The 13,867-nt window shown below is 39.0% G+C and overlaps 1 protein-coding gene across 3 annotated transcripts in view; it reads right to left on the bottom strand.

Moving 5' to 3' along the window:
* The window catches only part of KIF26A (kinesin family member 26A), a 130,149-nt gene that overhangs the window by 49,881 nt on the left and 66,401 nt on the right, over nucleotides 1-13,867 (bottom strand). For all 3 annotated transcript variants that reach the window (XM_075193073.1, XM_075193075.1, XM_075193074.1), the window contains exon 4: nucleotides 12,628-12,788. In XM_075193073.1, coding sequence (XP_075049174.1) covers nucleotides 12,628-12,788 — 161 coding nt within the window. The remainder of the gene's footprint in view (nucleotides 1-12,627; nucleotides 12,789-13,867) is intronic.

The following is a 13,867-nucleotide window of genomic DNA, read 5'->3' as shown; positions in this document are numbered from 1 at the left end:
CCGGGGGTGCGCTAGGCTCTGTGCCTCCTTGCTCAACTGCGCAAATACCAGCTTGTAACCTTCCCATTGAACGTGGCAACATGATCCTAAATATGAAAACTCTCTTGCATCTTTATCCAGCCTAATACAGAATACTATATATATGACACTGAACTGCAACTAATACAAAGGAGGTAGAATAGGACAAATGGTCAATTTTAAATTCTAGAGACATCGATAAGGGAAAACTTAGCAGTGAATGAAGCTTTGCACTAGGACCCAGTCAATTCAGTCACATTTAGCGGTAGACCTCACTGACTGTAGTCTTTTCACAAGGTAGAAACATAGGAACCTATTTCACTACCCACTGTCAAGTGGGGTCAGAAAGGTCCATAGTCTCCTCTGTTTGGAAAATAAAAAGCAACATCAATAACTAGACCCCTTCCCACTGCACCATGTGCGAACAGATGATGGTTATTGGGGATTTATGTCCGTCATGACGAGAGATCATAAACTTATGTGATTCCCTCATCCCAATTAATGGCCCTACTGAAGGGTTTCTTTCCCCTTTGGTTGGAAGATGTACTGACTTATTTTATTTAACGCTTCTCCCCTTTAATAGAAGCTGTCTTGAAGACACCCGTGAGATTTCTCTCCTTGCGGCTTAGTGTCAGGACAAGAAATAAAACAAACGTATGGCTCATCCTCGGGCACTGAAATATAAAGTGACAGGGAACAGTCTTTAGCCGGAACCAGGTTAACTCTGTCGGGGGAATGGTAATAATTGTCTGGATGCATCAAACCTCTAACATCAGTATGACAAGTCTCATCATTAATGATACAACCACGTTACTGTAGATTGAGATAGATAGATAGATAGATAGATATGGGATAGATAGATATGAGAGATAGATAGATAGATAGATAGATAGATAGATATGGGATAGATAGATAGATAGATAGATATGAGATAGATAGATAGATAGATAGATATGGGATAGATAGATATGAGAGATAGATAGATAGACAGATAGATAGATAGATAGATATGGGATAGATAGATAGATAGATAGATATGAGATAGATAGATAGATATGGGATAGATATGGGATAGATAGATAGATAGATAGATATGGGATAGATAGATATGAGAGATAGATAGATAGATAGATATGGGATAGATAGATATGAGAGATAGATAGATAGATAAATAGATAGATATGGGATAGATAGATATGAGAGATAGATAGATAGATAAATAGATAGATAGATAGATATGGGATAGATAGATAGATAGATAGATAGATAGATCGATAGATAGATATGGGATAGATAGATAGATATGGGATAGATAGATATGAGAGATAGATAGATAGATAGATATGAGATAGATAGATAGATATGAGATAGATAGATGGATAGATATGGGATAGATAGATATGAGATAGATAGATAGATAGATATGGGATAGATAGATATGAGAGATAGATAGATAGATAGATAGATAGATATGGGATAGATAGATATGAGAGATAGATAGATAAATAGATAGATATGGGATAGATAGATATGAGAGATAGATAGATAGATATGGGATAGATAGATATGAGAGATAGATAGATAAATAGATAGATATGGGATAGATAGATATGAGAGATAGATAGATAGATAGATAGATAGATAGATATGGGATTGATAGATAGATATGGGATTGATAGATAGATAGATAGATAGATAGATAGATAGATCGATAGATAGATCGATAGATAGATAGATAGATAGATAGATATGAGAGATAGATAGATAGATATGAGAGATAGATAGATAGATATGAGATAGATAGATGGATATTAGATAGATAGATATGAGATAGATATGAGATAGATAGATATGAGATAGATAGATAGATAGATATGAGATAGATAGATAGATATGAGATAGATAGATAGATATGAGAGATAGATAGATAGATAGATAGATAGATAGATATGAGATAGATAGATAGATATGAGATAGATAGATGGATATTAGATAGATAGATATGAGATAGATATGAGATAGATAGATAGATATGAGATAGATAGATAGATATGAGATAGATAGATAGATATGAGATAGATAGATATGAGATAGATAGATAGATAGATATGAGATAGATAGATAGATATATAGATATGGAATAGATAGATAGATATAAGATAGGTAGATAGATATAAGATAGGTAGATAGATATAAGATAGGTAGATGGATAGATAGATATAAGATAGGTAGATGGATAGATAGATATAAGATAGACAGATATGAGATAGAAAGACAGATATGATATAGGTAGATATGAGATAGATAGATAGATAGATATGAGATAGATAGATAGATAGATAGATATGAGATAAATAGATATTGGATAGATATATAGATAGATAGATGTACAGTGGTTGACGTGGAAGTGTGATAGCTTTACAATGTAGGCAGTAGGAGAAGTGGTGGTATGTTATACCACTATATACCAGCCAGGGCCGGACTGGGACTAAAAATCAGCCCTGGCATTTAAAGTACACAGGCCCACCTCAGTTCCGATAAGGGCGTGACCTCAATATGTTGTGGGTGTGGCCAACATGGGGCATTGATACATACATTATAATAAAACATTACATTTATCACGCCCTCCCAGCCACATCACGCCATCCCCTCAGGCACATTATGACGCCCCCAGCCCACTGTACTTATCTATGCTTCTGGTGCTGCTGACATCCATAAGGGTGGGAACTTCCTGTAGAGTGAGCAGGGAAGCTCTTAGTCTCACGAGATTACCAAATTTGCCAGAAGTGCCAGATGACCAGACCGGCCCTGATTCACTGCATAATATTGGGAAGTAGAGGTCTGACTGCATGTGGGTCTATTTTACAGCAAATGACGGACATGTTGCAGCATTTTGGCTAGTTTGTTTGGGGGCTTTCATCCATGAAATTAAGGTTAATGTGCAGACCTTTTGAAGGTTGGAGAATCGCACATGAGTATATTGGGTTGCCAATTACTGCCATACAGCACCAACCCTGAAGCACCCAAAAAACACATCTTTACTCCGCTCAGACAGTCTTGGATACACTTCACTATACATTGTATATAACCAATGCTTGTTGAATAGATAGAGGGTATTATTTGAATAAAAATCCTCTACATGTCTTACATTTAACAATGTTAAAAAATGTCAGCAAAGATGAGTATATCCTTTACAAACATATTAGGGTACAAATTGCTTGATACCAGTAAAAACTGTCCTTATTATGAGAAAAGAACTTATGGACCTAAGGAATTTTTTGGAACAGAGTCCAGCAGCAAAAGATCCTAATCACACAAATGAACTGGTGTTACAAAGTACATTAATTGAGTTCTATGAGTGCCCAAAAGAGAATGTGATATCGAGCTTAAGGTCCACAGAATCGCATTGAAATCATATTGCTTCAGGATAATACACTTAATACTTGCTGTTTAGATCCATCAACTGGATACCCAGCATCTTTAGGATAAATGACCAGGCTGTCAGTGTGTTGGAGGAGGCAGAGAGGTATCACAGGAAGTCACAGTGGAACGCACTACTGCACAAGGTAAAACAGGAAGTCACAGACAGCGCGTGCGTTCCACAGTAGAACGCACGCGCTGTCCGTGACTTTCTGTATTACCTTGTGAAGGTAGTCATTGGTAGAGGAGGAGGGGAGGATGGAACAGCCCTGATCCGCATGGTAGTAAGGTGGCTGGTTCCTGGGGAGGAGCCAGCCACCAGGAAGCCAATCAGTGTCGGGCCGGCCTCTAATACACTAAGGCCGACCCCATTAACTTTCGGATTGTAATAGCCAGTCCGCAGCGGCCCATCTAGCCATCGGCCCTTCTGGCATTTGCCAGAAGTGCCAGATGGCCAGTCCGCCCCTGATACCAGCCCACTTCCACAACTATATATATATATATATATATATATATATATATATATATATTTATTTATATTGTAGGCATATGCTAGCTGCACAAGAGTAAGACTAAAGTATTCATGCTTGCCTTCTTTATGCCATGTCATGCATTCAGTGTTTTAGGGACACCGTAACCATCGGTGCCTTAGGTGACCGCCTTGGTATGCCTAATGGCTAGTTTTGCCCCTGCTTTCAATAGCAAATGCCAATTAGGGCATCCATTGTCCAAATAAATAGCTCTGCTCCGCCAGGAGGAAGTAGATAAATCACAGGCTCAGGTCCAGTACAATCAAAATAGATCTGGAAGACGCTGTAAATGACAAAAAAAATGCTCATACATCCAGTGGTTTATTAGACAATGCAGCAATAATTAAAAGTGCCCTTACTTACAGATGGCAGAGCAGAGGAACAGTGGAACATTAGCGGAGTGCTCCCTACCAGCATAGTTTTCAGATTAACCTGGATAAACTGGGGTCCAAGCTAAGCATTCCAAAGATGGGTCATCGCGTATCTCGAACGTGAGCCTATAGAGGTTAATCTGAACTCTACGCTGTCTGGGAATAGCCTGCAAATGTTCTACTGTTTCCACCATCTGTATAAAAGTGCAATTTTAAATTATTACTGCATTGTCTGATAAACCACTTGATCTATGTGTATTACTTAAAAATTAAAGCACCTGTTCCCATCATGGTAAACAGTAGCTGTTTACATCTGTGAGTCCATATAGGGAGATAAAGTGCGTACACCTATATGCTCATATCAGATCGTCATGCATGACAATAATATAGAATGTAAGAAATTCCAAGCACGTGTCAAAACAATTAAAAAAAAAAAAAAAAAAAAAAAAAAGAAAGAAGAAACTTGGCTTTTTTGCAGCCATCTTTTGTTAAGAGAGGAATCTATGTGTGAAAAGCGGGCTAATTAATCACTGGGAACAAGCTGGTCTTGTCCCTCACATTAATCATCTTGTGTTGGGTGATGGCCCCCACTGATTGTTGGTTTATGTAGCTAGTCATGCATTCCCAGGGAACGTGGAAGCCTTACAGCTTAACGTTTCAACAGCTCACTTTGTTCAAAGCCTTGAATTGTTCTTCCTGTCATAGCCGAGAGAGAGAAAACCCTGCACTTAACATCTTTATCGTGGCTGCATAATTAACCATTTTATGCTGCCGGAGAGGATGATTTGAACTTGACATATAGCAGGTGAAGAGATGCACTCTATTAAGACATACGGATTGTTCTGCAAAAAGAAAAACAAAGTTACTTCAAATGTTCCCGGAGTTGCGCACACATCAAGCTGACCAGTGTTGCGTGTCTCTATGGACTGACAGGTAGAGCCTAGCTCAGTAGTTGTAATGTAGCTGATTATTCAGCCATACAATACCTTCTACACCAAGATTCACTATATCGGCCGACTGCTGTGAGGCATTTTTTTCTTCTGAATGGGGATGGGGGGGGGGACCTTATGGGTAAAAGGCTCCCTGGTATGTATCTAATGAAGCAACAAGCTCTGCAGAAAGTGCTGTGTAAAAAGTAATGGGTTTGTGTGCAACAAACAGAACAACAATGCAATGGAAATGCATTAAAAAAAAAAAATTACCTCCATATAAAATATTGGCGGCATGCTATAAAGTAGCACAGTAGGTGTTATTTACTTACAAAGCAAAATGTGTAAAAACGCAAAGCGCCAAAAACAATACTGGCTTTCACTGTCTAACGTGTACTAAATCAATCAACACTTTACTGCACATAAAACTACATTGGTGCGTTGTACATATTAAATAAGACTATGGGGTATATTCAATTGTTGGTGTTACAGCCAAAAGTAATGCGCCCCGTGCACTATTACCGTCATTACGGTAATAGTGCGTGAAAATACCGGTATTACGGTACTTTTCTCGCTGAAATAGGGCTTACTATTACCGTAATAACGGTAATAGTTTTTCCTCGGCGAAAACCGTGGACAATTCGAATATGCCCCTTTGGGTTACAAAAACTTCTAATAATTAAAAGTGGAGGTGTTGTCCATAGCAACCAAGCTGATCCTAGCTATCATTGATCTACAACATTCTAGAGAATGACAGCTAGAATCTGATTGACTGCTACAGGCAACACCTCTACTTTTCCTTTTTAGACGTTTTAGTAAATCTGCCCCTTTGTCTATTTGGTCAGCTGTATAAAGAGTAAACAACTTTTATCATTAAAATCCCCCATCCTACAGTGGAAGGCTCTATCCTTCTTTTTTTAAGTACTAGAATACCTGCTAAATCTGCCCTTTCCTACTCATTTACTTGCAACGCCAGTGACAACAGCGATATAATAGACAGATGAAAAAGTTAAGTAACACTCTAAAATATATCCACCGGCCAAACGGCACCACCAATAAAAGTTGTATAGAGTTTTAGGGACATATTCATTTGCGCACTATTACCGTTATTACGCTACCTTTAACGCCGGCTTAGAAATCCGGGTTAGAATTACCATATTAACGGTAATACTTTTAACACTGCGTTACTTTTGCGAGTAACGTGGCTAATTGAATATGCCCCTTAATGCTTGTACTTTCAGAGTTTGGAATAGTTACATTTTGCTCACTTGCTGAAACATTAAAATGACACAAGCAAGTAAAAGCAAAAACTGATATTTTGCAGCCAAAGTTTATATCCTTACTATTGTTCTGTTTAAAACTTTGAAGCATTCGGGGCACACAATATACCTTTATATCCAAGGTCGGCGGGCATACAAACTACAGCTGGATCTAACACTCATTTGACATTGAACAAAGATGGCTACACGGTAATTAAATAATTAAATGCAAGCGCATCCCTTAAAAAAAAAAGTAGTTCAACAAAACACGCATCATAAGAAGCATGACAAAAAATAAACACTTCTGTTTTATCAGATCAAATGCCATCTGCTTGGCACAATGTGAACCTCAGGCAGCCGTCTCGCAAGTGAAGAGAGCGTGCTTTTTCAATCACATATGGTTTGTATGTTTTATGCTTCCTAACCAATTACACTAGCGATAAATCTGAGAATTTGGAAAGAGATTCTTTTCAATCTGGCCTGTTTCCTGAGCGTCACCTTATGTAGCTGAGAGCAGGCTGAAAACGAAAAAGAAAAAAAAAAAATACCATCTCTCAACACTCCCCGCTGCACTTAGGGGCTTAGAAAGAACTTTGTTTCCATTTCCAAACACAGACTTATTTTATTTCTGGACGGTGTCAAAAGCACAGTGCCAAAATATCAGACAACTTAATGTAAACCAGAAGTGTTACTTTCAGATATGTAAGTAGCACTATATTGCATATATCTGCCCAGTTATGCTTAATTTGTGTGGTGCCGGGAGAGTGCATGGTCACTAGAAGCTGACACTAGGATTCGAACCACAGTCACCAGCCTAAGACTGGGTAAATTTCCAAATATAGGGCAGTGTCTCAGGATTTAGGGGTCTATTGGGTATATCACAGCTTAGTAAATACCCCCCTTAGAGAGCTATTGACTAACATCGTTCACATTTTCACTTGATCCATAGCAACCAATCAGTTCTATGCTTTCTTTGTCCTCAGTGCACTAGACAGATGTAATCTGATTGCTGATCGGCTGCTTTGGTGTTAGTGCTTTCAGACGATAACCGAGCCAATCAAACGATAAACGGCTGTTTGGCCCGATTTCGCATTAGTGTGTACACTGCAACAATTAGCGATTACCGTTCCAAAGCTCATGGTATCCTTTGATTTGACTTTTAAACCGGACTAAAAATCTTGTTCAACGATGGAACGATGTCGTTCCAATCCTGCAGTGTGTATGCTCTCAGGACCGGCAGTCCCCATAGATCTCTATGGAGTGTGCAGAGTCACCATCTTTTCAGCCGATGGTGATGACAGATGAATAGCACAGATCTTAAGGTAAAACGTGTTTAGTGTTTACACGTGAATGGGCATGCTGATCGGGACTGATCGCATCGGGAGAAATTTTGTATAGTGTGTACCCAGCTTAACTCCACACTAACACCAAAGCAGCCAATCAGCAATCAGATTACATCTGTCTAGTGCACTAAGGACAAAGAAAGCATAGAACTGATTGGTTGCTAAAGCTAGGTACACACTACAGAATTTTCCACCAACTTTTTATGCCGATCGATTTTACATGCAATCGATTTTCCGATCGCTCGGTCCATGGACTGCATACACACTAGCCTTGTTTAGGACGATAAAGGGAAGAGCGGACGTCCCTTTAGCGACTTTTTACAGCCATGCTGTCGTGAGCAATGACTGTAATTTCGTACTCACTGTTGTGGATCGGTCAGAAGTTTATACACACTACACAAAGGAAACGAGATTGGAACGAAAATATTAAACAGTACGACCAACCAAATGAGGTGACAATCGTCCATTTGGGCAGACTTTCGACCATCGTGTCACTGAACACACTGACCCCACTTTTGAACGAGCGGTCGTATGTCGGCTGATTGAGTCGATTATTGGATGAAAACCGTGTAGTGTGTACCCAGCTTAAGGATCAAGTGCAAATGTGAACGATGTTAGTCAATAGCTCTCCAAGGGGGCTATTTACTAAGCTGTGATAGACCCAATAGACCCCTAAGTCGTGACACACTGCCCTACATTTGGAAATTTAAAGGGAAATAATGGGAAAAGAAAAGCATGTTTAAAAATGAAATGCATTGATGTAAAACTGATGTCATTCGAGTCACCAACCTGTAAAAAAATATATTTGACAGAGAAATTTGATTCCAAAATCTTAATTGATGCTCAAGTAATTTAACAGAAGTTTCCCTCAGTGCTTAAAAGCATTAACCTGACTTCTCACAAGTAATGATTTAACTAAATAATAAACCTTCAAGCAGCTGGTTTTAATACAACGTCAAGATGTGGCACCCGCCTATAATGTATAGTTATCTATCATCGATCCTATATTCCAGTACCCTAGGACGTCCTCCGATGATTCATACTTGTGTCTTTCATCGCTGAACATCTGGATTTTCTTGAGGTTTTGAGAGACCGGCTGTCAGGTTACTGGAATTTTATTCAGCAGGAAAGATTACATTCCCGCTCCTCATTGCCAGGTGTGTCAACTTGAAAGGACGGTTAACTGTTGCTATTAATTTGTATATCCCCTTCCTTTGTCTGGTGGACTTCAGTCCAATTATTGTAAGTGTTTCACAACTGCAATAAACTCCTTCCTCACTAATTACGGTCGTCCAGGCTGGCCTGCATCTATGCAGGTGATCACACACAGTACTAAACTGCTTTTCTACTTCCATTCTTTACCTTCTAATCTATCTTTGTACTATAGATGGTATAAAAATATATATATTTTAATCTTTGCTTAGGTTAACACACAGCTAAAATTACCTATAAAATAAATAAGCATTGATTGTGTCTACAAATCTGCATTTGATCTTTATATTCAAAACAAATCATGCAACAGTGGTCTCTGAATGTGTTCCACCTCCTAAAAAATAAACCTTATATACACTTACTAGTGATCTGAGATTTTGATTGGCCTTTTAAATAAGCAAAGCTAAGGGAAAATGGAGGTGTTGCCCATAGCAACCAATCAGATTCTAGCTACCATTTTCTATAATGTAGTAGATAAATGGTAGCTAGAATCTGATTGGTTGCTACGGGCAGCCTCTATATTTTGCATTGGCCATGGTTATTTAAGAGGTCAATCAAAATCTGAGATTACCATGGCAACGTTTATTTTTTTGACTGAACCAATATTCAGCCTATCAACGGACTAGGAACTAGGGGTATCATTTAGGCATGAGGGAAGTCACTAGGGATATCATTTATAGCGTCAATCATATTACGCAGCACTGTACAGAGAATATGTAGTCATTCACATCAGTCCCTATTAGACCAATTAGTCAGCAACCAATTAACCAAACAGTTTGTTTTTGGACTGTGGGAGGAACACAGAGCACCCCCACACAAACATGGGGAGAACATACAAACTCCACATAGATAGAGCACTGGTTGGAATCAAACTTGTGTGCTCAGCATTGTGAGGCAGCAATACTAACCACTGTGCCACACATGGAACTCACATAGGCTCAGCAACCACATTATCACCTATGTCGCCATTCCGACTCACTGCTTTTTATGTCACTCTGAATATATCCTAATTGTGACATCAAGGAAACAGAAAAAAATGGATTAAGCGACAAAAATTGCTTTCACATCAAACAGGTGAATGGTACAATTTCCCTTGCAATGCTCTTTGCATTCTGATTTAACTTGTTTTGCAATACACCCTGTAAGGTTATTTGCAAGTCCGTATTAATGCTACATGAAAATAACAAATATTTCTGTAACTCCAGTTTCTATGGTAACATCCAAAAGTCAAAAAAAACAAGAAGTATAAAAACTCCAATATCCAAGAGAGACGACGGCCGGCCACAATTCCTTTAATATAAAAATATGAGAACAAACAACAGAACTGTGATTAAATTAACTTAATAAAAGAAAATCAGGTATCACTGGTGCCACACAGCACAACAGATACAATGACGTTTAATATAACTACAGGGAGTCTCTAAACTGATTTCAGAATAAGCTTTTATTGTTGTCTGGTGGATATTATGGTTAATGCCTAAATAAAAAGGACGTATAAAAGTTTTCAGACTCAGACAAAAAGAGCAGCAACGGCCAGCTGAGCTTGTTTAACCAAATTTGGCCGCCTTGATGGAAGAAGATAGAAGCGATTTATTGGAACTAACTGAAGACTGGGATGCTTTCAGAAAAACACATTAGTCACTATGAGATTTCCCTAATATTGCTGCATATAGCTCTGTTTTTCATTAGGAGCATATTGGCTCAATACCTTAATCATATGCTCAGTCACAACACAATCAGTACAGAGAATGTCTTCAAGCTGCTTCTCAAGGCCTGGAGCGGAGAAGGTGTCTGTTCTATGACTAACCTCAATTATTGACTCTATTTTATGGCCGATATAATGACCAAAAATGTCTGCCAGTGAACCATCAGGATATAGTGATAGCATAGCGACCCATAGATTATGTATAACATTATTGTTCATTAGTAAATAATGAGATGCTTTAATCCACAGCCAGTTAGAGAGTGAATGCGATTCTGTCATATTAATCTATCTAAGCTTGAGATGTATGTCTCTGTTCTGCAAGGCGAGCCGGCTCCCTCAGCATACCAAGCATTCAGCGTCTGATGTTTAAGGCAATATATCAAGGACGAAAACAAGCAGACAATTGACTTAGAGGGAAAAATAATCTTAACCAGTTTTGTTATAAGACTTTACAATTTATTAGGTAAATCTTTCGTTTGAAGAGCTTCCCTGACCTTATAGGACAGTTCTTTTTCCTTCCAAAAGCAGATCGTTGTGGCACTGGACAGGAAGTTAGGTGGAAGATGGCTGAACTCACGCCAACTGTTCTACAGATGTTATGGTATAAACGTCAAGACATAGCGTTCTATTTAGTGGTCAAGCTCATGTCATTGCAGAAACATTCATAACTTTTTTTTAGCATGAGGTAAAGTCCATTAGTATAAAAAAGAACGTTGGATAGGTAAAAACACAAGTTTAAAATATTTATATTAATTTCTAAAAAAAAGATAATTTGCTATCAATTAAAACCAGGAACTGGATTTTTTCCAAATCTTGGTCAGATCAAATGTAAACTGCAAAATGACCATAGCGTGATCTAGATACAGCACCAAGGGAACGGTTAAGTCTTATTACGGCTTCGGTTACTAGCCTTGGCCAACGGAGAGTCTACGTCTTCACGGCTGAGGCCAGGCATGGAAGGGACATCAGTGTTACCAGGTTTCTTCACAAGTGGGCTTTCTATAGGGGATATCCAGGAGAAATGCTTTATTCTCACTTTGAACTTCCCACTATCCAAGAGGAGTAACTGCAGAATCTTTCCGCAATCCCTGTGGTTTGGAAAATACTCACCTAGCGCCTGTGGCTGATATAACAGAATCCTGTGGGACATTAGTCATTCCTGACACAACGATATCAGAGTAAATTGTACTCCAAACATCTTTGCATGAAAGTACATATAAAAACTGGCATATCTGACAGATTGATTGTAAGTAAACAGCAGCCAGTAAATAGCTTTCTAGATAGGACCTTCACACTCCAGCCTGACCATGCCTACAGCTAATCATCATCATCAGCTAATTATATAGCGCCACTAATTCCGCAGCGCTGTACAGAGAACTCACTCACATCAGTCCCTGCCCCAATGGAGCTTACAGTCTAAATTCCCTAATAAACACACACAGACCGAGAGAGACTAGGGTCAATTTTGATAGCAGCCAATTAACCTACTAGTATGTTTTTGGAGTGTGGGAGGAAACCGGAGCACCAGAGGAAGCCCACGCAAACACGTGGAGAACATACAAACTCCACACACATAAGACCATGGTTGGGAATCAAACTCATGACCCAAGTGCTGTGAGGCAGAAGTGCTAACCACTAAGTCACCGTGCTGACCATAGTATGCCATGGTATGGGAATTACATTGTATGCTCCACTGTAGCAGATACTTACTATACTGTACAGTGTTGTCACTATATAATAGTAAGACTTTAAACTTAATATTTTGAGGGTGGGGGTTTAACAATTTAAAACGATTGTTCGTTTTTACTTGGGGGTATCTAAAGTCAAATTGCCATTGTACCTGATGAAGAAGGAAGCGGCCGCCGACGTGGCTGAAGCCTCTACGGCCGATGGAACCAATCTCTGAGACCGTCCTTCTATACTCTGCTCGCTGCTGTTTGGCCCCGACGAAGTCTCCGCGCTCTGGTTCTCCCTTCCCCCTTCAGTGGGTGCAGAGTCAGGCTAAAAAGCAAAGAAGAAAAAATACACAAATGAAATGACTGCAAACCATCTGTCTGTCTAGATTTTCCTGTACTGGCTTCTAAAGTCACCTTAAGGGCAGGGATACATAATGAGGGAGGACAAGCATGCTTTGTTGTGCTGTATCATACGGACGTCTGTAAACTGCAGACGACAAGCATAGAAGCGCGGGCACCGTTAGGTATGGGCACCACAACACGATGACACACTTAGACAGGCATGAAAACAATGGGAAAGGATAAGCAGTGATATTTTGTGCCTTGTACAACTCTTTATCTGGTTCACTAAGGACTGTCAGGAATTATCCTTCATTTACATCAGTATCTCCTCCAACAGGTGGGCAAAAGTCACATTTCATCAAGATATCCGGTCTATGATTAAGATTTTTTCCAGCAGTAATAAACCATTTAGGGGTCAGGTACTGTTTCGGTAAATGTAATTGTGTTCAACGCAGCTATATGCCTGACCCCAAATAAATTAATACATATTTCATATGACTCTCACTGACATGTAAAACATGCCTCCGCTGATTCTTAAAGGGCCATAGGTCACATATGGTTGCTTGGCAATGCCAGGTGTTAGAGAATGTTCTGATCTCATTAGCTGGCTAATGAGATCAGAGTCTTTGGACAATCTTTAATCTTAGCTCTGAAAAATAAACAATGTCAGACACTATTCATAGCAAATGCCAATATGCAACGCCATTATGTTCAATGTGCAGAATGACTATGGGGCCTATTTATTATTGGGAGATAACCCTTATCTCCATCGAAAACGGGTATTTTAGCCGGAGTCAGCTCTTCACTCAATACATCCAGGGGTTACCTCTGGCTCAGTGGTCGCAATCCTCTTATAGCTATCGCCATCTCAGGATGGTGATAGAGAAGGGTACCAGTGGAAATAGGAAGTTACCATATCATAGGTATCCTGCTGCCTCCACCTTCTATGGCCGCAGCCTGTTTAATTATTTTAATAAAACATTTTTTCAATTTTGCAACTATTTTTAAATGATTTTTAAGCTATTTTTTTTTTTACTTTTTATTATTATTTATTATTTTTAT

Source organism: Mixophyes fleayi, chromosome 12 (genome assembly GCF_038048845.1).
Source record: "Mixophyes fleayi isolate aMixFle1 chromosome 12, aMixFle1.hap1, whole genome shotgun sequence".
Lineage (NCBI taxonomy): Eukaryota > Metazoa > Chordata > Amphibia > Anura > Limnodynastidae > Mixophyes > Mixophyes fleayi.
The sequence above is the reverse complement of the archived record's forward strand: the minus strand, read 5'-3'. Positions and strand labels throughout refer to the sequence as shown.